The sequence below is a fragment of the Colletotrichum spaethianum genome, assembly GCF_022836535.1.
Source record: "Colletotrichum spaethianum MAFF 239500 DNA, contig01, whole genome shotgun sequence".
In the NCBI taxonomy this organism is placed as follows: Eukaryota; Fungi; Ascomycota; class Sordariomycetes; order Glomerellales; family Glomerellaceae; genus Colletotrichum; species Colletotrichum spaethianum.
The window spans coordinates 1,125,681-1,151,634 of record NW_026054771.1 but is presented as its reverse complement, the minus strand read 5'-3'; the positions used below and the strand labels follow the sequence as shown (position 1 = coordinate 1,151,634).

The window sequence follows — 25,954 nt, the reverse complement described above, 5'->3', positions numbered from 1 at the left end:
TCGTGGTCCCCTGTCTATCCTCGCTTTTTCTGCCTTCACTAGTACATAGCTACTGCGGCTCCCCCCCCTCTCTCTTCAGCCCACAGTAATCCCCCACCTCAGCGACTTCATATAATCCAGGAGCCGCGCAATCGAGTCGTCTCCAAAGAACGGTTTCCTCCTCTCCCCTCGGACGATCGCTCTCCTTTCGCGTTAAAGTCACAATGGCGTACAACAGACCCTACAACCCCGACGAACTTCCAAGGTACGTTTCACGAGTCCTCCTAGCCCCTCGCCCAATTTGTTTTGCCCCGCAGTGCTAACCCCTCTCAGGTTTGCGGAACCCGAGCAGGTAAGTTACCTACCGTCCTCGGCCTCCGGGTCACTTGGCGCCTCCCCAACTTCCATATCATCCCATCGGCCTCCTGCGCGCAACAATGGACCGTCCATCCGCAGATAAACTGACTCTCCCATCACAGAAGGGCGGTGCTGCACCGAAGCCTTCCCAACTGCCTGCATCCCAACCCCGTTACGAGAGCAAGCCTCCTCCGCCAGTCCCCCGTGACGACTACTACCGTCCCGACCCTCGCAACGACCACCGGCAGAACCCCAACGCCATGTACGGCGTCAGCTCTCCTCCCCCTACGGGCGGCCCGCGCCCGACCGCCCACCACCGCCCTCCTCCCAACTCGAGACCGCCCCCGTCTCCTGCCCCCGAAGCCTCTGCCGACGGCTCTGACCCTACCCTATTGCCTCTCTTCAGAGCTGTCGATAAGGATGGTAGGTGCCGCTGCTCTTGTCACTGCGCAAGAACCGCCGACTAACAGGGTCCCCGCAGGTACTGGTCAGCTTTCCGAGCGCGAACTGTCGACCGCCCTCGTCAACGGTGACTGGACCGCTTTCGACCAGCAGACAGTGCGCATGATGATCCGTATGTTCGACTCGGATCGTAGCGGTACCATCGGTTTCGCCGAGTTCTGCGGTCTCTGGTCCTTCCTCGCCTCGTGGCGTACTCTCTTCGACCGCTTCGACGCTGACCGCTCTGGCAACATCTCGCTCCCCGAGTTCAGCAACGCCCTGGTCGCCTTTCGCTACCGCCTGAGCCCTGGCTTCGTCGAGCTCCTCTTCCGCACGTACGACAAGCGCGGCGAGGGCGTCATGTCCTTTGACCTCTTTGTCCAGGCCTGCATCTCACTCAAGCGCATGACGGATGTGTTCAAGAAGTATGACGACGATAGGGACGGTTACATCACCCTTAGCTTTGAGGACTTCCTGACAGAGATTCTCAAGCAGCTCAAGTAGAATTGGGGCAGAAAGAGATTTAGGCATAAGGTAGCAGTGGTCTTGGAGTGGGTCTTATATGAGTGTACAGCTGGGTGCATAAACTGACAGAAGGAATGAAGGATCCACAACGCTTAAAGTTAGCTGAGTTGGAATGAAGAAGCGGAAGCATACTCGGAGATGCGCGTCTCTGCAGTGAGAGGCATGCCTCGTTTTGCATGGGAAATTTTAGATACCCTGGGTGGAATGGGTGCAGGTAATGGAGGGAGGTATCTTTGGTATAGGAAAATGGCACCCTGTCCACAATGGGCCGTCTTATAGTATCTGGATCGCATAGGAGGGAATTCCATCTGGAAATAGCAAAGTTTGGAAGCTTCTCCGTTCGCTGTCAGGTGCGCCAATGGTTGATGTGAATTGGCTTCGAAGCTTGATGTACAGATGTAACCATGATGATGGTATGTCTCGGTTCTGAATGTTGCCTAGGTCGACTTATTCTGCCAGCCAAAACCTCAGGGTTTCGAGGGCGGTTTAACCCCTAGTCTTCACAGCATAGTGAGACAATGCAATGCCGTCGGTGACGGCCCTCGCAGCCATCGTGCTCGTATATGTATGCACACACACCAAGAGACGCAAAGCCCAAGGGCAGTACCAGATACCAAAGTATACAAACGTCTCACCTTTTGCTCGCTATTTTCGCAGTTCACAATGGTTTCACATCGAGTCTACTGTTTTGGGCTGGTCGGCATGGCGGCACTTGTTCAACGCCTCATGCATGTGTCTGCGTTGAAGCGTGGTGCAACCACGCCAATTCCGATGCGGCATGTTACACCGGTCAGCGACTTTTGGGAAGCATATCTGTCACGACAGGAGTAAGGCAGGGATGTAAAGAGCTGCTCCCGGGGTGTTTGGCACTGTTAATGTCTCGTGACTTTGCCGTCCTGGAGCTTACAACCGACACGCCGGGACCGAAGACGGCGCCGCCAAGGGATGATGGAGTGTCAAGCCCCAGGCTGCGGTCATCTCGAAGGCCAACGGGCTTTTCGAGAGGAAGGCCGTGGATCTGGCCATTGTGCTTGGGGTGGGTTTCGACGTACACGAGGCCGTTCAGGACGGCAAGATCACCCACGATGCCTGCGCGCAGGCATTTCCGCTTGGTTATCCGCATTTGTCAACGAAAGAACTAGGAGAAATAAACCGGTGTGATTGACGACAGAAGCATCCAGAGAGCTGTGACGAAACATGCATACCTCGACCGTAACGCCGAATCGTCAGTGTTCCTCTGTGGTCACCCCAGGCACAAAGCTTAACACTCGCTGGCTCCGCTCCCGTGGAAGGAACGTTAAGCTGGGGGAAAGCTTTACTGGTTGTCAGGTGCTCATATCAGGCCCAAGTTCAATAGCTCCAGGAAGTGGGATGCAGATACAGGCTCAGCAGGGAAAGGAGGGCAAAAGACACAAACAGTAAGCTTGGACGACTGTGGCAAGCAAACGCCCACATGACGAAAGCTTTTATATTCGGCAGTGAAATACATCAAGGACAAAGAGGGAATGTGACGGATAACGAAAATTTGTCAAGCCAACCCCATATCGATTCATGGCATCAAGACCAGAGACATAGACAAAATCGCAGTGCCGCACGCCGCTGTTGCTATTTGATCAAATACAAAGCGAAACTCGGTACGTGGTTCTGCTGCACCCACCAGAAGGCCTCAGGACAGATGCAGACTGTGCTGGCAAGCCGTAGGTCGGGCCACTCTCCCCCAGCCCCGAGGAAACCACAAGTAGCGTACAGTCAACACGAATGCCAAAGGGCATTGAGAGTGCGTACAGAATCGTTCATGCACGATGTGGCCTTCGAGGAGGGTCATCAAGACGTGATGATAAGACCTGAAGGCGTGGGAAGAAGCGCTTCTAGCTTTGAGAGAGAGAGAGAGAGAGAGAGAGAGGCGTAATATAAGGGTGGTTCCAAGCTCAGCTCAGACGCAAACGCAGCTTGTGAGACTCGCGCATATTAGTTAGCATATAAGCAACATGCGGCCTCAATGGACCTGATGGCGGTGTGGATGTGGATCTGTGTAGTAAGCCTATGGGCAGGGTGCCGAGTTCCATATCTATATCATTCAGCACAATAAACCAATCGGACGGGGAAGGAAACAGAGCATGGACGAGACCCTGTAGCAAAGCACGCGGGTTGGGACTCCTTTGCTCGCTGTATGGCCTGCATCTTCCACCATAGTCCAAAGAAAACAATAAACAAGAAAGGGATGACAATGGCGGGAATCAAAGGGACATGTCTCTCTTTGTAGGAGGATCTTCATTGATGGTATTGTTCAGAGGTCTGGCCACCTGGTTTGACTTGTCAGGTCAACCTAGCCTTATTGGTATGTGCCAATCACTACGTCCAAGATATCAACCATAGCCCAAACGCCAGAACATGCTGCCATCCTGGGCAGACATCGCCGGTCTTTTTGACGAGAAGAGAAGCCATCCGAGCTCCCTTTTCCGGTCCCCATTTTCAAACCCCATCGACATGCGCTACAATACGCTCTAGGTTGCTCATCCCATACGCTTTTCGTTTCCAAGGGTATTTCCATGCCAATCGTGCTCCGACTTACCAGAACCTCTATCAAACAAGTGACAGACGCGGGCAAGTGTTCAGGCCGTAGATCATCAAGTGGAAGGGCAAAATAACAAAAAAAAACCAAAAAAAAAACCACCAGGTTCATCGCCGAGGACCATATTTGGCCGTCGTGTCAACCGGCGCCAACCCCCGCCCCCTCGCCCGGCCCTTCAGTTTCCTCTCAAGCTCGGGCAATCCTCTAGAAGGGGGTAGCACCTGCGCCCCGGACTCGACATTCCAAACGCCCTCGCCAGTCATTGCAACCTCCTCGCCTACTCCGAGGACAAGCACCTCGGTTCTCTTGCCCTCCTTCTCATCGCCACCACGCTTCCCCCGACGACCGTACCTGTCAACACGCCTCTGACCAGACGATGCCGGGGCGGCAACCTGCTTCTGTGTGTACCTCTTCGTCTTCAGCATCTTGGTCACCAGCCCCTTCACATCCTTGTCACCGTCGTGTGTGCTGACCCATGCCTTGGCCCCTAACGCCGCCGCCGTCTCCTGGCCCGCCGGCATACCTGCCGAGATGTTCCCGCCGAGCCACCACGGAATCGACACTGTGTCGAAGCAGTGCAAGAGGGCTGTTAGAGGCAGCGCCGCTTCGGCCTTCAAATGGGTGTTGGCGTAGTTTTCGAGACAACGGTACGAGATGCCGTGTGGCGAGAAGATGACGGAGACGGCTCTGTCGCGGGCGTCCGGAGCCGGCGAGACGGAGGTGGCGGAGCGGACGGAGCATAAGGACCTGCTGCTTGGTGTCTCGGGGGGCGTCGGGAGACTGAGGTACGTGGGCGCATTTCTGGACCTTTGTTGGGACGTCATCGTGATATGGGGCGTGACGAGGCGGGACTGCTGCGAGACGGGCGTCTCCGGAGGCGTCAGGAGGTGGGTGAACCTTGGCCACGTCGGTGGTGGCCGGTACGTGATTCCAACGGCGGCATGTAAGCCCTTGAAGTCTCTGCGTTGTGGGATGAAGGCGATCGTCACCTCGCCAGCTTCGCCGCCGGGCAAGAACGGAGGCACTTTCACCCTAATCACCGACTGCTTCCTAGTTGCCTGCGGATCCTCCCATCGCGGAATGGTGTGCACCTTGTCCTTGTCGAAGTACTTCCAGCTCCGGATCACCTTGGCCGCTGCGGGTTCCGCCAATATCAGCGTTCTTGTCCCGCTGGCGGGCAGCTGCCGGAGTGTTGCTTCGTTGCAGTGGTCGCTCTTGTGCTGGCTTATGATGACAAGGTCGGGTTCAGGCAGGTGTTGTAGAGAACAAACGCATGGACACTCTTTATGGGTCGCGGTTGAGAGTATGGAATGGAATATGGTGGATGGTCCTGTGATCCATGGATCCATCAGGATCCGGAACGGCCTTGCAGTGATACCCGGTATTGACTCGGGGACGATGGGTTCAAAGGTTAGTAGGAACGAGGCATCAGCATTGAGCTGCTTCACAGTCAACGCCATGGCTCGACTCATCAATGAGGGGGAAATGTATAAGACAATATAAGCAGCCAACCGCACAATGATGAGTCGCAGATTGGCGCAGAGCTATATCCTGCTCCTGCCAGAACACGGTCATGGAGGGACAAGAAGGCACGACAGTTGGACATGTCCCATGATGATGGCAATAGCCGGGCCCAAGGGACGCGTCGGCACGCATTTTTGGGGATATGCTACTGTGAACGACTGGACGTGAATGAGGCCTTCAGGGCAACGCGACGCGAGTTCAGGAAACTTTGCCTAGACAAGATTAGAAACGTAGCCCCTGTAACGCCAATCCTATGGGCCACGACCGCGCCGACAAGGAGGCCAGAGCATCGCGGTCGGATCTTTCAACAGATCAACAGCCCTAAGGGCAGGTGAACGCGAAGTGCTCAGACTCCCGAGAGCCCGACCGATGATAATATGACGACCTTTCCAGGCGGACACTCGGCAAAAATCCGCAAAAGAGGCTGCCAAGTTGGGTCAAGGTCGGAGGCTGAAACTCTAGAGGCTGGGCCACAATTTGGTCTAGAAACTTGGGCTGCGTCCCTTGCAGGTTCCGAGGAGACAACCTCGTCAGCCCAGACCAGTCACGCGAAGCTTCGTCGGCGGCCCCTTGTTCCTTTCGTCCATCACTGGCTGAGGGGCCACCGGTGCGCGCCGAAGCATTCACAAATTCATCTTGAGTTTCTTGGTAACCAAGATGCGTCTCGAACGTCTGTGCACCACGCCTCAAGGGGCTGATCAACGAGGATCTGTGACAAGTCTGTTTGGGATTCTGAAGATGGATGGCTGTGATTGGAGGAAGCGAACCTCGGATGATATTAACAACAAAAACCTGGGGCGGGTTTAACGAGCCGAGTGCACTTACCAGTTAATAAGATGGCAGCTGGCCGCCAGTCATGAAAGATTGTAAAGTCAGTAGTAAATTGTCGACAAAGTCTTGCTTGTTGTTGTGCCACTCATGCAAGACTGACAGCCGGCTGCAGCGGCTCTAGCGGTTCCGGCTGCCCCCCTAACGAGGCAAGGGATGACCCATTGTATCATGTGCCTGGCGAGCTGTCTGGACTGAAAACACTGATGTCGCCGGTAGTGATTTGCAGCAACAAACCCATTCGAGGCAACAGATAACAATGGCGGTGGAAGTATGTCTTGCTCTGCAGTCGGTGGTTAAAACAGAGCTTCATGACGTCGAAGCAGAGCTTCGTCCGCAACCAGGGGACGCACTCGTTCTCAGCGCCGAGTCTCGGTTCAATGAGCACGGGTGGGCGATAACCATGAAAGTCTGTTCACGTGGAGGACTCACGCGTTGCCGAACTACCTCATAGTTCGTTCCCCAACTCGTTTGGACCGGCCCCCAATTGCAGGTCGGACGCAGTCAGGGCTATCCTGTGCCTCAGGGAACGAGACGAGTGAGTCGAGTATGAGTTTGGAGGTGTGGGAGGCTGTTTGAAGTGTTGCCCCTCTTGCACTGTGTTTCGTGTGCCTCCAAAGACAGACAAAGCACAGTGCTTGCATCCGAAGTTGACGCAGTTCCTTCAACTTGCAGTCGGGCGCCGGTCATCCCTGAGGCTTGGCCAAGCCCCTTGGATGCGGCGACAATGACGAGGTTGCAAGGCTACCACAACAGTCGCAGACGCAGACGGTGTCTCCGATAAGACAGTCTCTTGATTGACCGCCATGTCTCGGAAGACAGGGAGCCAAGGTGGAATTAGAGCCTAGAAGACGGTTGTCTGGTGGTCGAGAAGCTAGTGGGGTGATTGGGAAAACGAAGCCAGCATGTGACAGACACGAGAGCAAACCCCCCTTTCCATTTTAACTCGCCTCGCTTCCTTGTACTCATTAGCCATGGCTGCCAGAGAACCCAGAAAGCGAAAGCACGGTGGAAAGCGTTCTTTACGGCGGCTCGTGGACCAAATGCGCCATTACTAAACATGCCGGGCCAGTTTTCGTGGTGTCAAAGACTAGCGAGGGCTACTGAATCGAAGCACACGATTAATCAGGCGGAGCAAGCCTCCGTTGGGAGTGTGTCTAGAGCGGGTCATTCGCAAGCAAGTCTTTTTGCAAGTTCGTGTTGCAGTTCGGTTGGAATAAGTTGTTTGGAAACTCGAGGGGTAGTAAACAGGATTGAACAGCGACAGTTCACCCAATAACCTCTGCCTGACATGGCTGTGAAAACGAAGCTTTTGAAGGTTCGGCTGGAAGGCAAAGTTGCTACGCTAGAACCCTTGGAGGAGCTTTATCGTCAAAGCTGCTCCTGGCTTCTGGTTGGTGGTCTCTTATCAGCAGCGGTTGAGCTCTCGTTCTGGAGCTTATCCCCCACACCCTTTTCCATCCTGCTCCAGTGAGGAGGAGCTAGACAAAATGGGTGGGTGGTGACAGTGGGCGTGTCGCGACACGGTGCAGCATGAGCTCGCAGGCCTGTCTCTTAGGCCCCAGACTCCGGGCAGGCGGCAAAGAGGGCAGAAAGGCGGGGTTGATTCACCGCTTTCTTCATTTCTTTTTGACCACGCCAAGGTAAAACTCATTACTCTCGGTGAGGTTGGTCTCCTTCTGGGCCATCTCGGCATTTCGTGAAACCATTTGGACTGCTGCGGCAAGGTACCTCAGGCGAGGCAGCGAAAGTACCTACCTCAGCAGCGTGGCCGTCAGCGGTCTAGGGGAGGCGTTTGTGTAACGTTCCGTGGGCCGTCACGAGACGGACCCCCCAGCTTGGTCCGATTTGAGGGTCTCGATTTTGTCCGTACTTCGAGATGCTTACATGGTATGCGTATCTACTGCATCAAACAACCGAATGACTCTGTGTTCGTAGCCATAGACATAGATGAGTCGAAATTGATGTCCGACAGACCCAGAAGCCAATCGTAGCTTCATCGTTGAAGAAGTCGACGAAGACAAAGGGCAGAAGGACGCATAATCCCGGCCAAAGCAGGGTGATGTCACTTTTGTGCTCGAGGAGGACGGCTGTTGATAGATATCCGCTTTTTCTGCGAGTGTTGTCTGCCATCCTCCCCTCGAACCCATCGGTCGGTCAGGGGTCCAGGGGGTGAAGTGGCAAAAAGAGAACAAAAAAAACTTGAGAGCTGGAAAGAGAGTGCAATTGATTGGTCGTTGAGCAGCTCGTCAGTTCGTTGATTCCGGGGCTTCTCAGCGCTGACTAGTTAATATCCGCAGTGCCATGTTGACGACCCATAGGCCTATTCGAGTGAGGTGAGACACGATCTGTTGTGGTAAACTCAATGAGAGGAGACTTGACAAAACTTGAGAGAGAGAAGCCAAGAGAGATGGGGGCGCAAGGGCGGTATCTGAACAAGGCTCGGGGCTCGGACTGGAGCTGTGTTCTTTGAGCAGATGCCGCCTCGGTGAAAAGCCGTGGTTTCGGGTTGTCAATGGCAGCTTTGGCTTATTTCCAAAGAGGTTGGCTTGGAGAGCAAGGGATAAGGTGGGGCGGCTCTAACTGCAGTTTTTGATTTGGTGCAGACCTTCGGTGTCTAGTTCTGGAGACGGGCCGCTTGGGAGTTGCGAATTTTTTTTTCTTCTCCTTTTCCCTGTCTCCCTTTTCCAGGTTTTCCCCATCTCTTTCCGCTGCATCGCATTCATATCTGCCGAGTGGTGATAGGCCGAGGTGAAGACTGAACGCGAAGGAACTGGAGGGTCCTTCGTGCCGAAAGTGGGGACCTTCCCTGGCACATCCGGTACGTACTGGCTTTGCCTTAGCTGTGCTCACCACCCAATCCGAGGAGCAGAAGATGAAGAATCGAGAGCAAAGTACACAAGAGCAAAGCTCGGAGAGAAGGTAGGCAGGTACATTTCAAGTTCGAGTATCTAACCTAGATGGGGCAGGACGTGTTGCTTCTCCCGCGTGATAGACACGGCTACTTCTGGGTGAGCAGGGTAGCTTAAGAGAAAGAGGCAGGTTGACGTGCTGAAGAGCCCCTAGGGCCCTGCGGAATCCTAGCATCTCAACATACGTGGGTAGCAGGAGCATTGCAAGGGAAGGGGAAACCAGATGAAGGGGAAGCAAGAAAAAAAGAAAAAAGGGAAAGAAAAAACCCTTGAAGCAACTGTTCTGCACCTGGTACTGTAGCCACCCTAACACTCCGTCAATACCACAAAGCTATCCACTTACATCCGCACCCACATCGTGATCCACATCCACGCATCACGCCCTCGCCCTCCAGTGTCGTCCCCTGCCTCTGGGTCTCCACCCCGTCAAACCCGCCTTCCTCTCCGCTTGTGGAACAGACGATTCGGCGCCAATGGCCACGGGTCGGGGATGAAGTCTCCACTGGTGCGTGCCTTGGAGGCGCTGCAGACGCTACAGACACTACGGGCTGCTGCAGCTCCAAGGTTCACCTCTGCAAAAAATGGCATCGACTTGTCAAGGCAAAGCAAGGGCCCTGCATGCGGTGGGCGCCGTGCTTCGTGCTTCGGGCTGCCTGGTGCCGACCCGACAACAGCTGCGGACTGCAAGCAACACACAAGGAAACCAACCTCGTGCTGCTGGTCCGTGTTCCTCTTCTCAATGCCCAACGGCCGCCCCGATCATGCCTTTCCTTGCTGAGGACCGTTCATCGCTTTTATCCCGGAGATTTGGTCTGGACCTTCTCATCTTGCCGTGGCAATGCCATCACGGCGCGGTTAATTTAGCTCAACACCGGTCAGGCCAAGCAAGCAAGCAGGCAACTACCTTACCCAAGGCATTCAACCAATTCATGCGCGAGGTCGAGGTCGAGCTTGGCCACGGCGGCGGAACGAAGCAGCGAAAAGAAGGATAGAGGGCTACGCCTCGCTTAAGGTACCTTGCCTTACCTTGTGCACAAAGCTACTACCCGCTCCTACGGAGAAGTGCCATCGTGCGAGCTACCTTACTTGCTGTGCTTACCCAGCATCCCAGGCCCCCTACCCGTCGGCCGGGATGTCCAACGTGACGACCAGCAGCGGGGATCCAGTCGCAGGCAGATGTCGACCGAGGCCAGGACCACGTCCGACCAGTGGAGGTGACAACTGAGCCAGGGGTCCAGCTCCGCTGTTCTGTCGCTAGCGGAACGCAGACGCAGGTGAGGACGAAGGGAGGAGAGATGGGCATATGCAAGCGACAGGAGCCACAGCAGACGCAAGACACGGCAGCGCAGTAAGTCAAAGCCAAACGATTGGAGATAGGAAGCCTGAAGCAGCAGCAGAAGCAGTAGCAGCAGAGCTGAGCTGAGATGAGCCGAGCAGACATGGTCCCGAAAAGTATGAAGTTCGGACACAACAAGCCGGGGCGGGCGGTCAGAAAGGTAAGGCGGGAGACGGCCCAAAGAGAGAGATGGAGACAGTGACAATGACAGAGGCAAAAAGGCAGAATCAAGAGCTCCCCTGCAATGCGGCAAGGGCCTCTTTTCTCTTCCAACCACTCGCAAGCTCCGAAAAGAAAGAGCAAAGCAGGCGCGCCCCACTTTCTGCCTTCCATTGTTCTGCTCACCCCTCCCCCCTTCCTTCCTTCCTCTTGTTGCTTGCCTTGCACTTGCTCCAGTGTCGTCCCCTTTCCCCTCCCCTCCTCTTCCTCCTCCCCTTCCACCCCTCTTCTTCCGTTGCTTCCCTGTCGTGCTCTGCGATCCTCCTGCCTCTTGTGCCTCTCTTCTGTACACTCTTTGGCCTGCCGTGACTAGTATCCGTCTTGCTTGCATTCACGCCCCTCCTTTATCGTCCTCCTTCTTCCTTCCCTTTGACCCTGGGATCAACCAACCCAACGTGCCAACCCACCAGACACACTCCGTTCTCGATCGAGTCATTCATGTTGTCAATCGACGTCAACCAATTGCCTGGCCCTGGACCTCCCCGGCGGGTCGACCTGCCGACTTTTTTTTTTTTCTCTCTTCCCTTCCTTGGCTCACCTAGTGGAACAGACCTTGCCATTGCTGACCCCGAGCTCACGGATTGCTGGGCTGCTATTGGAAGATGACAACGCCGCCGCCGTCTTGTACCTCGAATAAGCACCAAAATGGTCAGCCATGTGTGTGTGTGGTGTGCCGAAGCATCCAAGCACCAGACCTGAACCAAAGTGCTCCCACGGGCGTGCTTCTCAGCTGGTTACCGCCATTCTCGGCCAAGTCAGGCACCTCGTGCTGCAATCTTGTCATCGAACAAAGAGAAGAGGCGAATGACTGACTCGAGAGGAAACATCTTGTTACTCGTCTCTCGGGCAATGCGTTTAGCCCACCGGCCTTCTTTTCAGGTTTGAGGCAGGATTCATGGAAAGCTCGGCCTCGGCGACGAGCCGGCGCTGCTGTACGTGATAAAGTTGCCCGGCTAACAGCGAAGCTGGTGGTGATGAAGCTTCAAAGCATCTCTCGTCTCTGCTTGGCCAGCCACTTACACCACCGCATCATTGCACCGACCAAACCGCCGGCGCAGCGGTCTTGCCATCAACAGCAACCGACCGTCTGTTGCCCACTTTAGTCGCAACTTACACTTGAAGGAAGAGTGACTTTGACACCGTCTTGCCACACCAATCTCAAGGTGGGCTTGGTCCGTAGGTTCACCTAACCTTGCAACGAATACCCAAGTCTCAGCTTATAGCTTGTCAGCTGTTCACTTCAGTCGCTCCTAAGACCTACCTACCACTCACTTCCTTGCTCCTCGTCTTCCCGTACATCCCTCGCTCGCCCCGTCGTCACCTCCCTATCCGCGACTGCTATTGTCACTCTCTATGTGCATCTTTCACCCCATCTATAGTACAAGCAAAGTAAGCTCAGGGGCAGCCTCGGTTCAGGCACGGGACAGACACAGAACAAACAGGTACGAGCGCACGCGCGCGCAACTCAATTATTATTGCAGCACTCTCGGTGAAAGGTAGCTCTCATAGCTGGTCATTGGGCATGATGTAAATGGGTCTTCGAGCTGCGTTCGTCAGCAGCTCTTGCTCCCACCCTCTTGATCGATTCGCTACTCCACGGCCCAAGGTCGGAGACAAGGGCGGCTTGCCAGATCCAAGCTCCTCCTTGCTCGCCCACTTGACATGATCCGTACCTCATAATAGTACTCCTCTCATCCCCATCCCATCCCATGCCCTACCCAGCATAGGTGACTAGGCAGGCCTACCAAGTCTCTTCCTCCTCGCTGGGCTGCGTGTGCTACGCAAGGTAGCTAGCCCTGTCCTGTCCTGTCCTGACTTGACCTGGACCTGTCCTGGCTGGGTACTTCATTACCCACCAGACCGAGCCACACCCCTACCTAGCCTGTCGAGTGTACCTCTCTCCCCCATTACCGCTACTTACTGCTTTCGGTCAACTTCCCTTCTGGCCCCCAAAATCAGGTTCCTTCTCTTCCTCTTCCTCCCCGTCCTTTCCTCCCCCTCCACTACACCTTGTTCTTCGAAACACTCTTTGTAACACGCCTGATTGCAGAGAGACGAGAGCTTCCAAAGCTCTAAACCGCTGCTCACCGAGTTTCACAGCCTTTCGTCGAACCGTCAAATGGTCAAGCTTCACCACGTCGAGTCGCATTCAATTGACCTCGCTTCCGCTTCGCGATACACTACTGCCGCACTTATCGCACCTCACCCCGCTCAGTATCGATACCAGCCTTCAAGCGCATGGTGGGGTCAAGATGCCGCCCAGATCTTCTCTCACGTCTTCCTTCTCAATCACCGACTCCAACAATGAAGTCGTGTGTCCTCTGCGAAACCAGGATGGGTCTAGCTGTAGGAAGAGATGCATCGGTGTAAGTGTTGCCTGCATTACTGCATTGGTCTTGTCTTCACGACGTCTACTCCGCCACAAGCACCGGGCGTATGCACATTCTGTGACTCCAGCGTAGAGCTTTGATTACGACAGCCAAACCCACCCGACCGAGAGAAAGAAAAAAAACCAGGGCTCCTCTGACACTCTTTTTTAAACCGCAGGAAAAACGATATCGTTCCATGCAAGAGCATATCCGTCGAGCCCATCCAGAGCACTACATTTCGAAGCTTCCAGCGACCGAGGAAAGCTTCCTACTAATGATCAATACCCCTCCGTCTGAACGCCCACCGATGCAGCCAAGCGCGACTTCTGTTCCTCAGGGTTCGTCCCTCTCAATCCAGGGCTTCCCCTCAAAGATTGACCATCTTCAAGGCTTCAATCATGACCGCCACATGTACGACAACAGCAACCCGGGGACGCCCCGCGCCATGGAAGATCACGCCGTTGGCTCCATGCTTCCCGCTGCCAGTGCTGCCGCTGCGTTGGCTCAGTTGCATGGTCACAAGGTCGAACCTGAATGGGAGTCCGAAATGGTGAGTTGAAAAGCCGTCGATTGTCAGTATGGAAATATGGCTAATCAACCCTACTTCCGACCAGGGCTGGCATTCCGACAGCGAAGGACGTCGAATCCCCAGGACATCAATTGAACTGCCGCCGTTGCACTTGTCAAATAACGACATTACTAGCGAGCCGTTCCCGGCTATGAACTCGAGCAGGCCGCGGGACATCCTCCCGTCGATTCTAGCAAATTCGCCCCCTGGTCGTTCTTCAACCCTGCCGCCAATCCAGCGACCCGTGGGACCCGCGCGACCAAGAAAACAGTCTGTCACCAAGAGAGGCAGAGAGGCACACCACAAGAAACAAAAGTCTCGCGGATCGGCAGCAGACTGGCTACGACGCATCCAGAACGACGAACGACTTAGACCAGGTAACAATGACCGTAAGGCGTTATCGGCTGAACCTTCTGCAGACTATGGGAAGAGATGGGAAGATCTCATCGACGCCGCCGACCAGGCTGCATCTGCCGCCGGCGATATCGATGAGGACAGGACTCCAGTAAGACCTCTCAAAATGATACTTAAGATTGCTCGTGCTGACTCGCATCAAGATGCCTCAATCACCAGTTTCCATTCACAGGGCTTCGTTGCCTCCGTTTCAACAACACCATGGATTCCAAGCAGCAACTGGAGGAAGCTACCAAGCTTCGCCGCTGCAGCAAGCCTTGACCCCGCCATCCTACAGCCAGGACACGATTGACCCATTCCCGTCGGTTGAAAGCGGTGAAAGCGGGGAGAACTTCCACATCGAGTCACGAGGTCTATCGGATTCTTCGCCGAGTTATTCCTCTCAGAATACTCAAATCTATTGCGCAGCCTGTCAGAGCGTCTCACTGCTCAAAGATTCGTACGCCTGCACAGAATGCATCTGCGGCCTGTGCCAGGCGTGCGTCGACGTTCTCATGGCAGAGCAGGGGGCCCGTCGCAAGTGCCCCCGTTGCGCAACAATCGGCGGCCGGTTCAAGCCATTCCAGCTTGATATACGGTGATCGTCTCCTTCTCATCGACCGTCATGAAAACGTTACGCACAAATGTCTTGAATTTGGGGCTGCATATTGCATTTGACATCACACACAAACACACACTTGGCGTCTTGGGAACCAACACGCATACAGAGCATCAAGCTTGACATGAGGATTCACGGCATCGTTTAATACCCCGGCGTTGCAACTTCGCGAGAGCTTAGACAGAGAGCTTTTCACGAGCCGGTTCCTACACATTCTTTACTATTTTAGGGATGAGTGAACTATGACAGTCTTGTGGGATAGGAGTGACCGAGACTCCATTTGCTCCATTATCCTTTTCATTACTTCTTCTGGGCTTTAACACGGGATATCAAAAGGGCTACAGGATCAAGGGTTGGCTAGCACGTTTTCATGACCTCTTCTCTTTTATCAATTTGGGTGGGTATTGGCAAACTATCTTTTTTCCAGGAGTAGTCACATGGTTTATAGATGCCAGTTATGAAATTCGATCATTTCTAGTAGCTTTACTTCTTTACTAACATGGGTATCGTCAAATGTGTTGATTGTCTCTTCCGACTCTGAATATGGTCATTTTTCGTCATCTTCGTGATTCCTTCTCCTTTTCCTTCTTGAGAAGCAAGTCGCGCATGGCGGCTCTGGCGTTGCGACTGCCTCCCAACTTCGGGCCCTTAAGCACTTCCTCGTCCGCCTTGCGAGCCCCGGCGCGGGCCGGCGCCGCGGCCGTTTTCTTCTTCTGTTGGCGCTGAACCATAGCGTCCATGAACTCGCGCCGGAACTCTTCGGCGATTCGATCGTCCGCATCGCCGTCGCCCTCATATTGGGGCTGCTGAGTCTTGGGCACGTCGTAGACATCGACTGGTGTTTTTTGTTAGCAAGCTGTCGCAGCGACTCGGACGTAAAGGGGAGATATGGAGGGGGTTTTGGGGTAGACAGAGAACGGGGAAACCTACGCCTATTCTCCCGCAGAATCTCCTCGACGAGCTGGTCCCGCTTGATATCGTCGCTGTTGCGGCGGTTCCGAGGACGCCAGGGCTTGCCGTCCCTCCCCAAGCGGGGCTTCTTCGCCCGTCGGCCGTCTGGGTTGTCGGCATCCACCCCGTCGACTTCGCCGAGAAGGCGGCGGGCGGCCTTTTCGGTCATGGCCTGGTTGCGGGCGCGGACCTCGTCGCCAAGGTCAACTTCCATGAGCTTGCCCTGCATGATGGGGTGATTCTTTAGGTCGGAGTCGGCGGCGGGCGGCGGTGCGGAGGTGGACGCGGATGCGGATACTTGTGATGCCGTCGACACGGGTGGCGGTGGGTTTGTCGTGGGTTGCGCGGCGAGGGTTTTACGGTTAGAGAGGTGGGATTCTATGTATTCCATCCTTGCTTGATCAGCCTCTGGCCAACGGCGCCGGGGGTGTGGACCTGAGACCCTCGTCCTCAACCCCCGGGGACGGAAAATGATGGTACTTACATGTGTTTATTGACGACGGTGGCGGCAGCTGTGCCCGTCTGCGGTGCGAAGCGCTTCGCGATGAGGGGTTCATCGTCTGGAGGGGATGCTGCGGCGGGCACCAGCGCGCGTGACGATGATGTTATGGACAAGGGATCCGCATCATCTGTCGAGGCTGCTGCGGTTGTCGTGCTTCCGCGCGCGGAGAAGCCTACGCCATTGAGGCGCTTGCGTGACCGATGGCGGAGGGCGGGGGGATATGGGATTCGGTCTCTTCGTCGGCGGCGGGGGCTGCGTCAAAGTCGGATGTCGTCGGCACAGCAACTTCTGGTTGGTTCGTAGATGGTTTATTCGGAGCTGATGAGGAAGAGGAGGCTACGGCGGTGTCGTCTGGTGATGCGACGCGCTGGCGGAGGCCTGCTTTGCGCTTCTTGTTTGCGCGGAAGAGGATCGGGGCCTGGTCGACGGCTGGTGTCGAATCGCTTGGGGACGTCATCTCCAAGTCGGTGCGCAACAGCGCGCGAAACGTGTATTATGACACCGGTGTTTTGGCTTTACTGTGGGTTATTGTCGATCAGAGTTGTTGGATGTTGTTGCGCGTGAGGACAGATGGATAGACGTGCAAAACGATGTGAGGCACAGCGTAGTATCGCAAATTCGCCCGAGGATTCGGATGCGAACGAGCCCCCGATGTTTAGCCTATCGATAGCGTTATGCGCGAGGAAGTACTGGCAGGGGTCCTGGCATGTCATCGGTGCGTGGCCACAACGTAGAACCCCCACTTCCCATCAGAAGATGTTCCCGCTTTTTTTGGCTCTCGAAACCTCGAGCTCGAGGGGAAGCTCCGAGCTACTTTTGACCTCCCTGCATTCCACCTCTCAGCACTGCAACCCAACATCTGCTTATAAAAAACCAAAACCAGGAACATGATGGTGAAGAGAGTATGCTGCTCCCCACTCTCGGTCGAGTTTGAGCCGTTTCTGATGAGATAAAGATATACTTTTTGGCTCATGGCGGCCAAGTACAAGGTACGTGAACCCCTCGTGTTTCTCCTCCACATGAGCTCCGAGCTTTTATCTCGGTCTGGATAAGAACGAGGAGGGGTGGTCATTTTTCCACACGCTGACGTCACACGCAGGCGTCGGATTCCGGTTCGTGATACCTACCCTGCACGACTTTTGTTCGGTCTCACGGGGGAACGAAGGCCAATTAGGAAAGAGTTGGAATTGAGTAAAGACTGATTGTTTTGTGATGGAATAGCTACTTCACTCAGAAGAGAGCGACCGAATATGGTCTCACGGGATGGTGTCGCAACACGGATAACAACAAGGTGGGTTTGCATGCACTGGTCGCGATCCCTGCGATCCACGTTTCGAAAATCGACGGGTGTATTCCTACGGTTTTCGAGAGGGTGTAATGACTAACAGGTCCGCGACACATAGGTTGAGGGCGAGGCGCAGGGTGATGAGGACGCGCTAAAGAAGCTGCTCAAAGATATCGACGAGGGTCCGAGGTCGGCCAAGGTCGTCAAACTTGACCAGGAGGAGCGGGATCTCATCGAGGACGAGAAGGACTTTTTGGTTAGACGATGAGCGGCGCCGAGCTATCAATCCTGCAATCTGCCCGATGCCGGTAAGCTGGAGTGAGATGGGGACGAGAGACGGGCTCGCGGCCCATTATGGCGTTGTTACAAGTATAATCTAGAGCAATAAAAATTTGTTTATTTCCAATTCGAAGACAATTTTCGCTTAGTTCGTCATGAAAAGACGACACCACTGGTTCATCGGGTCATTGATGCTGGACAGCTCGAGATGCAGTGGCCATTGTGTCGGTGATTTAAGTGCCGACCAGCACGCTTTTTACCACTTGCATTTTTAACAAAGGCTCGTCATATTTTCCACCTTATCCAAAAAAAACAAAAAACAAAAAACCCCCATGGAAGAAGACTTGGCATAAGAATAAGAATAAAAACTACTATGAAAGCCATCGAAGATTACGAAACCTACCGCGTGCCAGCAGGTCTACTCAATTGAGTAGGAAGGTTTACCTGGATCCCACTCTCAGCCAGTGGTCGTACTGGCACATGCATCGAAGGCATGTATAGAAAAGGGAAATCACTTGGATTCATTTCAATCCTAGGGCCGCCCGAGTGTAACCGTCTGTGGTTTTGCGCCTCTACACTCCTATAAGCGCCGTTTGATCTTATCGTGAAATAGTCTTTCTCACGTTGACCAATGGATGGTGTCAGATATCAAATTAGCAAACAGGCCTAAACCTCTGTCTCCGTCTTCCGCTAAAGTCGTGAGCGCATATCAAAATTGACCGGAGTTCACCAGGATGACGATCCTATTATGGAACTGGACTAGCCTCGACCCAAACATGCTCTTATACTACGACCCGCGTGATAATGTCGAAGTCGGTCACAGGTAGCAGCCTCAGAAGGCAAGCAAGAGCACTGAATATCGGCAGCGATTGCCAGGCCAATTGACATCCCGAAAGGACTAGGAGCTGAAGCTCATCCGTTTTCTAGATGCTCCTCTCCTTTGACTCCGAGAAGTCTCCTTGCTTGCATCAGTTTTCCGACACATGCGTTGAGATAATGAGTGATTCTAGAACGCGGTTCTGCCTAGCGAAGCAGTGGCAAAAGTCCAACGGATCACGTACAGACCCGGAAATTATTGCACAACATGAAGTCGACCCGTACCATCGCGAAGAGTGGAATCCAGGAGTTTTTGTGATATTTTGGACGATCTCATACAACATCCAGGCTCCAGCCGGCCTCGGATGTCGTTTATGAGTCTCGAATCGGGGTTGAGTCGAGTATGAAATTACACCAGGCAGGCAACAGCGGGCTGTGACGGCCAGCGGCGGGAGGAAAGAGTGGGGACGCCCCCAAAGGTCACTGGACTTCGTGTCGAACACTGGCGCGATTTAGGCAGCACGCCCCCCTGCATCGTGTCTACTTTCTCTTTTCTCTCGTTTCCAGCGCGCCTCCTGCCTGGGCGACACGCCACTCGGCGATTTTCCTGCGGGTCAGCGATTCCCGTTCGGCCATGGAGTCTTGGCATACCAGCCCTTGGATGTAGCCTCCTGCCGCTTTCCGCTTCAGCTTTGGTAGACGAGGTACATGTATTATACGCATTTGTAGTGCTTAGCCCGAGTACCTATGTCGGTTGAAGCAAGGGGAAAGGTACTTGGCATCTGACATAGCTCTGCCTGCATCCTATCCCCTCTTTTTTAGAAGCAAACGGGAAACTACCGGTGAAGACTTGAGCTGGCCCGGATACCTTCGAAATGGTATAAGATAGCTTCAATTCCCCTTTGCCTCTTCTCAACACTCTTCTCTCCCGTGTCCATATCGAGTTCCACCTCTGTTATTGTCTTGTTGTCTGTCAATTGATCCTAGCCTATTGTCTGTTGTTTGCTCCTTCCTGCCGGTTAACATAGCTCCATCGTTACCCCACCTCAAGGGGTGACATCCTCGAGCTCCTTGTTTCCAACCTCAAAATCAACAAGTCGACTCATCCAGACTGCCAGCAGACCAGTTGTCCTCTTTCGCTGGGGAGTGCTTCTACAACACTCGCTGCCCTAGAGTCCCATTGTCTGAGAAACAACTGGATAACTGCCCTAGAGCTTACCAAAAATGTCCGTCCCAGAGCTTCAGGAGTTGCCAGCCCCTCACGGGGAGCTGATCAACTACATCCACAACCACCCGGAGAAGAAGATGGTCGAGATCTTGGAGCCTTACCGCAAGTATGAAGCCCAGCTTCGATCCGTCTTCGCCCAGGACCGCAAAAATCCCGCCCTCAGCGACCCGCACATTAACCTCTTGCCCCTCTTCACTGAGGATACTAAGAACATCAAGACTCGCGCTCGATTCCTGGCCGCCGAGACTCAGGAGGAGAAAGACCGCTATATCATGGCCCTCCCAGACAACAAGCGCCGTGCCAACGGTTCCCCTGCTGTGGTCTCCGGCATCAAGGAGTTCCAGAAGAACTTTAACGTCTTCTCTGAGTCGGCCCTCGTTGACATGAACTGGGATAACGTCGTTGCTGCCGGATCATCAGTCATCAACACCCTTCTGCCAGTTCCGTCCGAGTTCAACACCTCCAAACGCAAACTTCGCGGATACTACCATGAGAAGTTCTGCCCAGCGTCTGACGTTGATCTGTTTTTGTACGGTCTTACCCACGAGGAGGCCATCGAGAAGATCAAGGACATTGAGACTTCGGTCCGCGATGCCATCCTGAATGAGGTCACGGTCGTACGCACGAAATATGCCATTACCATTGCTTCTCAGTACCCTACCCGCCACATCCAGGTAAGCTCTATATTTATCCTGCAACCGCTCCAATTACTAACCAGAATTGCAGATTGTCCTGCGTGTATACAAGTAAGCGGATGGTTTACTAAGAGGAACCTAACGACATATGTAAAGATAAAGACTAACACTATCCTTCAGGTCTGTGGGGGAAATCCTCACCGGGTTTGATATTGACGCAGCGGGTGGCGCCTATGACGGGAAGCAGGTCTGGGTCACACCCAGAGCTCTGGGAAGTTTCATCACCCAAGTTAATCAAATCGACCTCACTCGCCGAAGTCCTTCCTACGAGAACCGCCTTTCCAAGTACAGTCACCGTAACTTCGAAATCTACTGGCCAGAGCTTGAGCGTAGCCGTATCGATCCCACCATCTTCGAACGCAGCTTCCAGAGAACGCTCGGTCTTGCAAGGCTTTTAGTCCTTGAACGACTTCCCACGCAGTCTGTCCGGGATACGTACCTCAACAACAGAAGAGCAGAGAGAGGCCGTCCGGCAACGAACCGCTTCAATCCCCACCGCTTGTATGGAAACATCAAAGACAACTATGAGGACGAAGTTGCGGATTGGGTTGACGAGAATGATGTCTCCAACTACCATACCTTCACTGTTCCCTACGGTCAGCAGTACGTTGAAATCCACCTTCTGCTGATTTTCTCTACTGACCAAAACAGCTTTCATGCAAAGAAGATTGAAAAGCTTTGCTATACACGGGATCTGCGTGAGTATCTCAGCAATCAAATTTCACGCTCGCACTAACAACTCTGTCAGTTCTGAACGCCGAGTGGAACCAGCCGGAGCAGAGAGAGGTGTATCTCCACCGGCATCCCGCATTCTTCGGTCGCGTCGAAGACGTCATTGAGGACTGCTGCGGCTGCTGCCCAAAGCCTGTTACACCCGAAGAGGTCGAGGCGGACGAGAAGGAGGGCGAGATCTACATCTCCGGCAAGGTTTCCTTCCTGATTGACGACCCTGGCCGTCAACAGATTGGATCCTTCAACCCCCTGACCGAGGATGACTGGACCGACATGGCATACGTCGGAAACACTGCTCGCCTGTGCCAGAGCATTGTCGATGGCGATGTCGATGAGGTTCACGACTGGCTGTCCCAGGAGGGCGCTGATCCTAACAAGCGAGACTACACTGGACGCACGCCTCTTCATCTGGCGGTGATCAGCTCCACACCCGAAGTCGTGCGCTGTCTCGTCGACCATGGGTCTCGTCTGACTGCCCGCCTTGCCGACGGCAGGACGGCGCTGCATCTCGCAGCCGAGCGCGGGAATTCCGACATGATCAAGATCCTAATGGACAAGAGCGTTACCAACGAGGAAGAGGAAGAGGAAAAGGCTGATCGCCGCCGCAAAGCAATCCAGACTAAGTTACAGGAGGGTTCTGCCTCTCGGGCGATACATAAGCAAGACGACGAAGACATGGATGCAGAGGACGATGACAAGTCGGATGAAGCTTCCGATATTGAGATGGTAGACGCGGGCAACACCGAGGCAGATGCAACCTCGATTGCCACTGGGTCGTTCGTCAATGTCAAGAACGACAACGAGAAGAGTAAGGAAGATCTTGTCCTGGAAGAGTCGACCGATGAACCCGACTTCTACAAGATCGATGTCGTGGCTTGGGACGTGCCCTGCTCGCCTCTCCACCTTGCCATTTCCGAAGGACATGAGGATGCTGTCAAGGTTCTTTGCGATTACGGCAGCGATGCCCTTCTCCCCGTCAAATTCCTCGACTCAGACAAGCAGCCTACAGCGGCTATCTTGACGCTGGTACTTGCGCTATCGCTTCCTATTGAAAAGGCCAAGTCAATGGCCATTCTCTTGATGAAGCTTGGCGCCAGCTCATCCCAAGCTGACATGAATGGTTGCACCGCTTTCCATCGGTACGTCAAGAATGGCAACCAGGAAATGGTTGACACATTGTGGGAGAACGACAAAGTTGGCCTCAAGACTGCTCTCAACCACATGGTCTTTGGCAGCAACCACTGGAATCCCGTAGCAATTGCGCCTATTCATACCGCGATTGAGAACAGTGATTCGATTCTTGTTCTCAAGTTACTCGAGGCTGGCGCCAACCCCCAAATCGAGTTTGATACGTGGTTGAAGGCAGCCAGGTTTTCCAAGGCATCCGACAGGCTTGGTTCATACGAGGAGAACAAGAGTCAGTTCAAATTCAACACCGAGCAGCCCTTGATTATGGCTATCCAGAGTTGCTCTGAGCCTGAAGTGGCCCTAAACCTGATTGAAAAGGGGGCGGATCCTAACACACTCACAACGAACTCTTATCGCGCGATCGCGTTTGAGCACCATCGGTCGTGCTACCAGGGTCAAACAGCCCTTGATCTTGTCCGGCACCAGCTGGAACAGCTTCAACTCTACAAGGGTGAGAAGTTTACAGCATCAAAGCCAGAATTACCTTTAGGGATGGACGAGTTTCTTCAAAATTACGAAGAAGGGTCTTACCAACACTGGCAGGTGTCGGAAAATATCCACTGGCGTAAGATCAACTACAAGAGGCAGCAAGAAAGTTACGAAGAGGCAAAGAAGAAGCACGACGAGCTCAAAGGCGCTACCGAGAAGATGGAAGCCATCAAGGAACTCATTACGTCCCTTGAGAAGCTGGAGAAGACCATCGTCGCGAAAGGAGGCAAGACATTCCAAGATTTGTACCCTGATATCAAGTTTTCCGACATAAACACCTCGAACAGCCATGCATCAGAGCAGAAAAAGTCTCACGACTACGGCTATGTATTCTCCTTCCGAGGTGTCACTGATATCACTGATGTTAGGAATTCTGCTTACTTGGAGCTGTAAGTACACAGTACGACTGGAATAATTTGGTCAATATGCTAACTTTACAACAGCTTCGAGGCTGCTTGGTCCGGCGACGCCGAGAAGATCAAATCGTTGACACTTCAGGCTTGGGGCAAAGACCCGAAGGAGCCGCCGCTGAAGATAGCCGTGAGCGACAGTAAAGATAACACGCCGTTCTCGTTGGCTTACCTCAGAGGTCACCACGACGTTGCCTCGGCCATCCTGGAGATTGTAATGGCCCAGTACTCACCTGAGGATCAGGAGGCGACACGATACAAATTGGACAATGGCCACTCCGACGATGAAGAAGACGACGAGACGTACGAGAGCGATGCTGACTCCATCGACGACCCCAAGATCATCTCTGAAATCGTCGACAAGAAGTTCACGATCGAGAACATAGGCCAGGTTTCAATGCAAGTCAAGTCTACCGTCAAGCCCTTGGAGTTCCTGGCCTGGAATGTCCACACCTTCAAAGTTGAGGACGGCAAGGCCAGGAGTTGTAAGGAATCTAACCAGACCTTGTTCAAGTTCGTTCTGCAACAAGATGATCATGCTGGGCTGAAGACGCTTCTTGATATGGCTAGCCATTTTGCTGGCCAGAAGCTTGTCGACGGAGTGCCCGATGAGGAGGAGACGGGTGGGCGGTTCTCTTTCCCTGAGAGCGACTTTGTTTGGGCTGTCCACAACGGGAAGACTGCAGCTCTTGCGGAGATCATCAGTCGAACTGGTGCTGGAATCCCGCTCGACGACTTGGTTAAGAAGAGCGGCGTTGAGATGAAGCGGAAGCCTAAGTACTACCAGGGTCTTACGGTCTACGGCAAGAAGAGGTAAGTAGCTGCTCATCGAATTGATCCAACAATGTGCTGACCCGCATCATAGAAAGGACTGGGCGACGGCGGGACGAAACACGGTGGTTCGGTCCACCGGAGTGAAGACACCGCCCCTTCTTCACGCTGCCTATGCGGGTAACATCGAGAGTGTGGAATGGTTCCTCGGCGATGCCCCTCACCGGCACTACTTGGAGTTTGGGAAGTCGAAAACGGCGCGCGACGACCCGAGGCTAAAGCACCTCAGCCAAGCCCCTGGCGGCTTCGACCGAGCCATCTCCAAATGGCTGGGCATCCAAAGTAAGTCTTTCTCCGCCCCTGTACCTGATCGAGTCCTAACGCGAAACCAGATGAGCTTGTTCTCCATTGTGCTGTCATGGGTCCCCCAACAGAAAAGACCAACGATGTCATCAAGTATCTCGTCCAGGCGTGCCCCAATTCCCTCGAATACAAGTCGACTCTTGGGGACACGCCCCTCTGGCTGGCCTTCTACTTCGGTAGACTCGAGTTCGCAAAGACCCTTATTAAGGCCGGAGCAAACCAGATGACACGCAACAACTCTGGGGAGAACATAATACACGCCGCGCTGCAGGGAATGCCGAAAGCCTGTCGCCTTGGCCCTCTCCTGGACCTCGTTGACTCCGGCATCATCAAACACCTGTGCCAGCAGCGCAACAATATCCACGAAAGCGGGACGACGCCGTTGCATTCATGGATTACTGCGGTCTGCATGTCGGGGAACAACTACTCGAGGAAGAAGTACGGCAACAATAAGCAGATCCTTGACATATTAGACTTGCTTCTCAAGTTCTCCCAGGGCACCGAACTCGAGATGCTTAACGGCGCAGGCGACACGCCCCTCCATACTGCCGTCATGCACAGCGACAAGGTCATGACTGAGGCTCTTGCCCGATACAAGCCTAAGCTGCTCTACCGTGAGAATGCCGTCGGTCGCACGCCTGCGGAGGTTGCCCGCGAGAACTTCACCAGCGAAAAGTTTACCGCGCCGAGCCTCATGATGCTCAACAACAGCAACAACTACAACAACTACTACAACAAATACAGCAGCGCTATCTCCGCCTACGTCGACAAGTCCACCGAATCCTTTGTCAAGAAGGACGACGATGGGAAGGATGACCAGATTGACTCGGCCAAGCTGTCTGAGAAACAAAAAGTCTGGGAAGGCGTCCGCGGTGTCCTCGACCGGCACCCGGACAGGCGCCGCCTCGTCTCCCTCAACGAGGCCAACGACGTCGCAAAGCGGCTGGGCGAAAAGTACAGCGCGGCTCGCTATTTCAGCATTACGGCGCGGCAGGACGAGGACGCGGACCCGGAGGAGAAGGATGCCGGTAAGAAAGACAAGGAGGACTTTGCGTCCAGAACGCGGACGGGCGACACCTGGCGCGCGTGGTCATTCCCGGAGGACAAGAGCAAAGATGAGTGTCCTGGCTGTGGCGAGAGGCACGACTGAAGGGCCTAGGCGTGTACTGGGCATTTGTGGGAGATGAAGGATCAATCAGGTTGTTGCGTGGTTGGGGAGGCCTGAATGACGGAGGTGTTTACGGGCTTGAGGTCCTTGATGTGGTGGGTGCTGGGGTATGTTTTTCTCTAACGCGATTCGGAACTATTTCTTTGTCAGAGAACCATGAAGTGTAATAATTATACAGGCACAGATTGAACGAATGATTCAATGGCAGACAAACGTCGTGCTCAATGCTGATCCTTAGGGAGTTTATGTGAGTTGCGGGCATGGTGACCCGAAAGACGAAAAGGGGGAACCCCAGGACTGAAAATACACACATCGGCCCGGGCCCAGAACTTTTTGAATCCAATGCTACCGCCATGTTTCCTGTAGCTCGCCTCCCATGAAACGAAAACAAAAAAATAAAGACTGCTCGGAACTCCCCGGGTATCTCGAATAAAT

The 25,954-nt window shown here is 54.0% G+C and overlaps 8 protein-coding genes across 8 annotated transcripts; 4 read left to right on the top strand and 4 right to left on the bottom strand.

Moving 5' to 3' along the window:
• Positions 1 to 203: 203 nt before the first annotated feature.
• Positions 204 to 1,281, top strand: ColSpa_00289 (programmed cell death protein 6; the record flags this gene model as incomplete). Its single annotated transcript, XM_049266501.1, has 4 exons — positions 204 to 244; positions 313 to 331; positions 459 to 759; positions 818 to 1,281. The coding sequence occupies 4 exons, from the start codon at positions 204 to 206 to the stop codon at positions 1,279 to 1,281; spliced, it is 825 nt and encodes a 274-aa protein (XP_049122458.1).
• Positions 1,282 to 2,018: 737 nt separating this feature from the next.
• On the bottom strand, positions 2,019 to 2,425 carry ColSpa_00288 (uncharacterized protein; the record flags this gene model as incomplete). Its single annotated transcript, XM_049266500.1, has 2 exons — positions 2,019 to 2,171; positions 2,210 to 2,425. The coding sequence occupies 2 exons, from the start codon at positions 2,423 to 2,425 to the stop codon at positions 2,019 to 2,021; spliced, it is 369 nt and encodes a 122-aa protein (XP_049122457.1).
• A 1,556-nt stretch (positions 2,426 to 3,981) lies between these two features.
• Positions 3,982 to 5,334, bottom strand: ColSpa_00287 (uncharacterized protein; the record flags this gene model as incomplete). Its single annotated transcript, XM_049266499.1, has 1 exon — positions 3,982 to 5,334. The coding sequence occupies one exon, from the start codon at positions 5,332 to 5,334 to the stop codon at positions 3,982 to 3,984; it is 1,353 nt and encodes a 450-aa protein (XP_049122456.1).
• An 8,137-nt stretch (positions 5,335 to 13,471) lies between these two features.
• ColSpa_00286 (uncharacterized protein) lies at positions 13,472 to 14,336 on the top strand (the record flags this gene model as incomplete). Its single annotated transcript, XM_049266498.1, has 3 exons — positions 13,472 to 13,612; positions 13,677 to 14,135; positions 14,217 to 14,336. 3 exons carry the CDS (start codon positions 13,472 to 13,474, stop codon positions 14,334 to 14,336), a joined length of 720 nt encoding a protein of 239 aa, XP_049122455.1.
• Positions 14,337 to 15,199: 863 nt separating this feature from the next.
• ColSpa_00285 (uncharacterized protein) lies at positions 15,200 to 15,822 on the bottom strand (the record flags this gene model as incomplete). Its single annotated transcript, XM_049266497.1, has 2 exons — positions 15,200 to 15,477; positions 15,573 to 15,822. 2 exons carry the CDS (start codon positions 15,820 to 15,822, stop codon positions 15,200 to 15,202), a joined length of 528 nt encoding a protein of 175 aa, XP_049122454.1.
• A 445-nt stretch (positions 15,823 to 16,267) lies between these two features.
• ColSpa_00284 (uncharacterized protein) lies at positions 16,268 to 16,552 on the bottom strand (the record flags this gene model as incomplete). The annotated part of the gene is made up of 1 exon (XM_049266496.1): positions 16,268 to 16,552. The coding sequence occupies one exon, from the start codon at positions 16,550 to 16,552 to the stop codon at positions 16,268 to 16,270; it is 285 nt and encodes a 94-aa protein (XP_049122453.1).
• A 793-nt stretch (positions 16,553 to 17,345) lies between these two features.
• ColSpa_00283 (uncharacterized protein) lies at positions 17,346 to 17,648 on the top strand (the record flags this gene model as incomplete). The annotated part of the gene is made up of 2 exons (XM_049266495.1): positions 17,346 to 17,390; positions 17,499 to 17,648. The coding sequence occupies 2 exons, from the start codon at positions 17,346 to 17,348 to the stop codon at positions 17,646 to 17,648; spliced, it is 195 nt and encodes a 64-aa protein (XP_049122452.1).
• Positions 17,649 to 19,699: 2,051 nt separating this feature from the next.
• On the top strand, positions 19,700 to 25,501 carry ColSpa_00282 (uncharacterized protein; the record flags this gene model as incomplete). Its single annotated transcript, XM_049266494.1, has 7 exons — positions 19,700 to 20,377; positions 20,430 to 20,449; positions 20,519 to 20,994; positions 21,147 to 23,196; positions 23,251 to 24,030; positions 24,083 to 24,330; positions 24,381 to 25,501. 7 exons carry the CDS (start codon positions 19,700 to 19,702, stop codon positions 25,499 to 25,501), a joined length of 5,373 nt encoding a protein of 1,790 aa, XP_049122451.1.
• Positions 25,502 to 25,954: the final 453 nt, after the last annotated feature.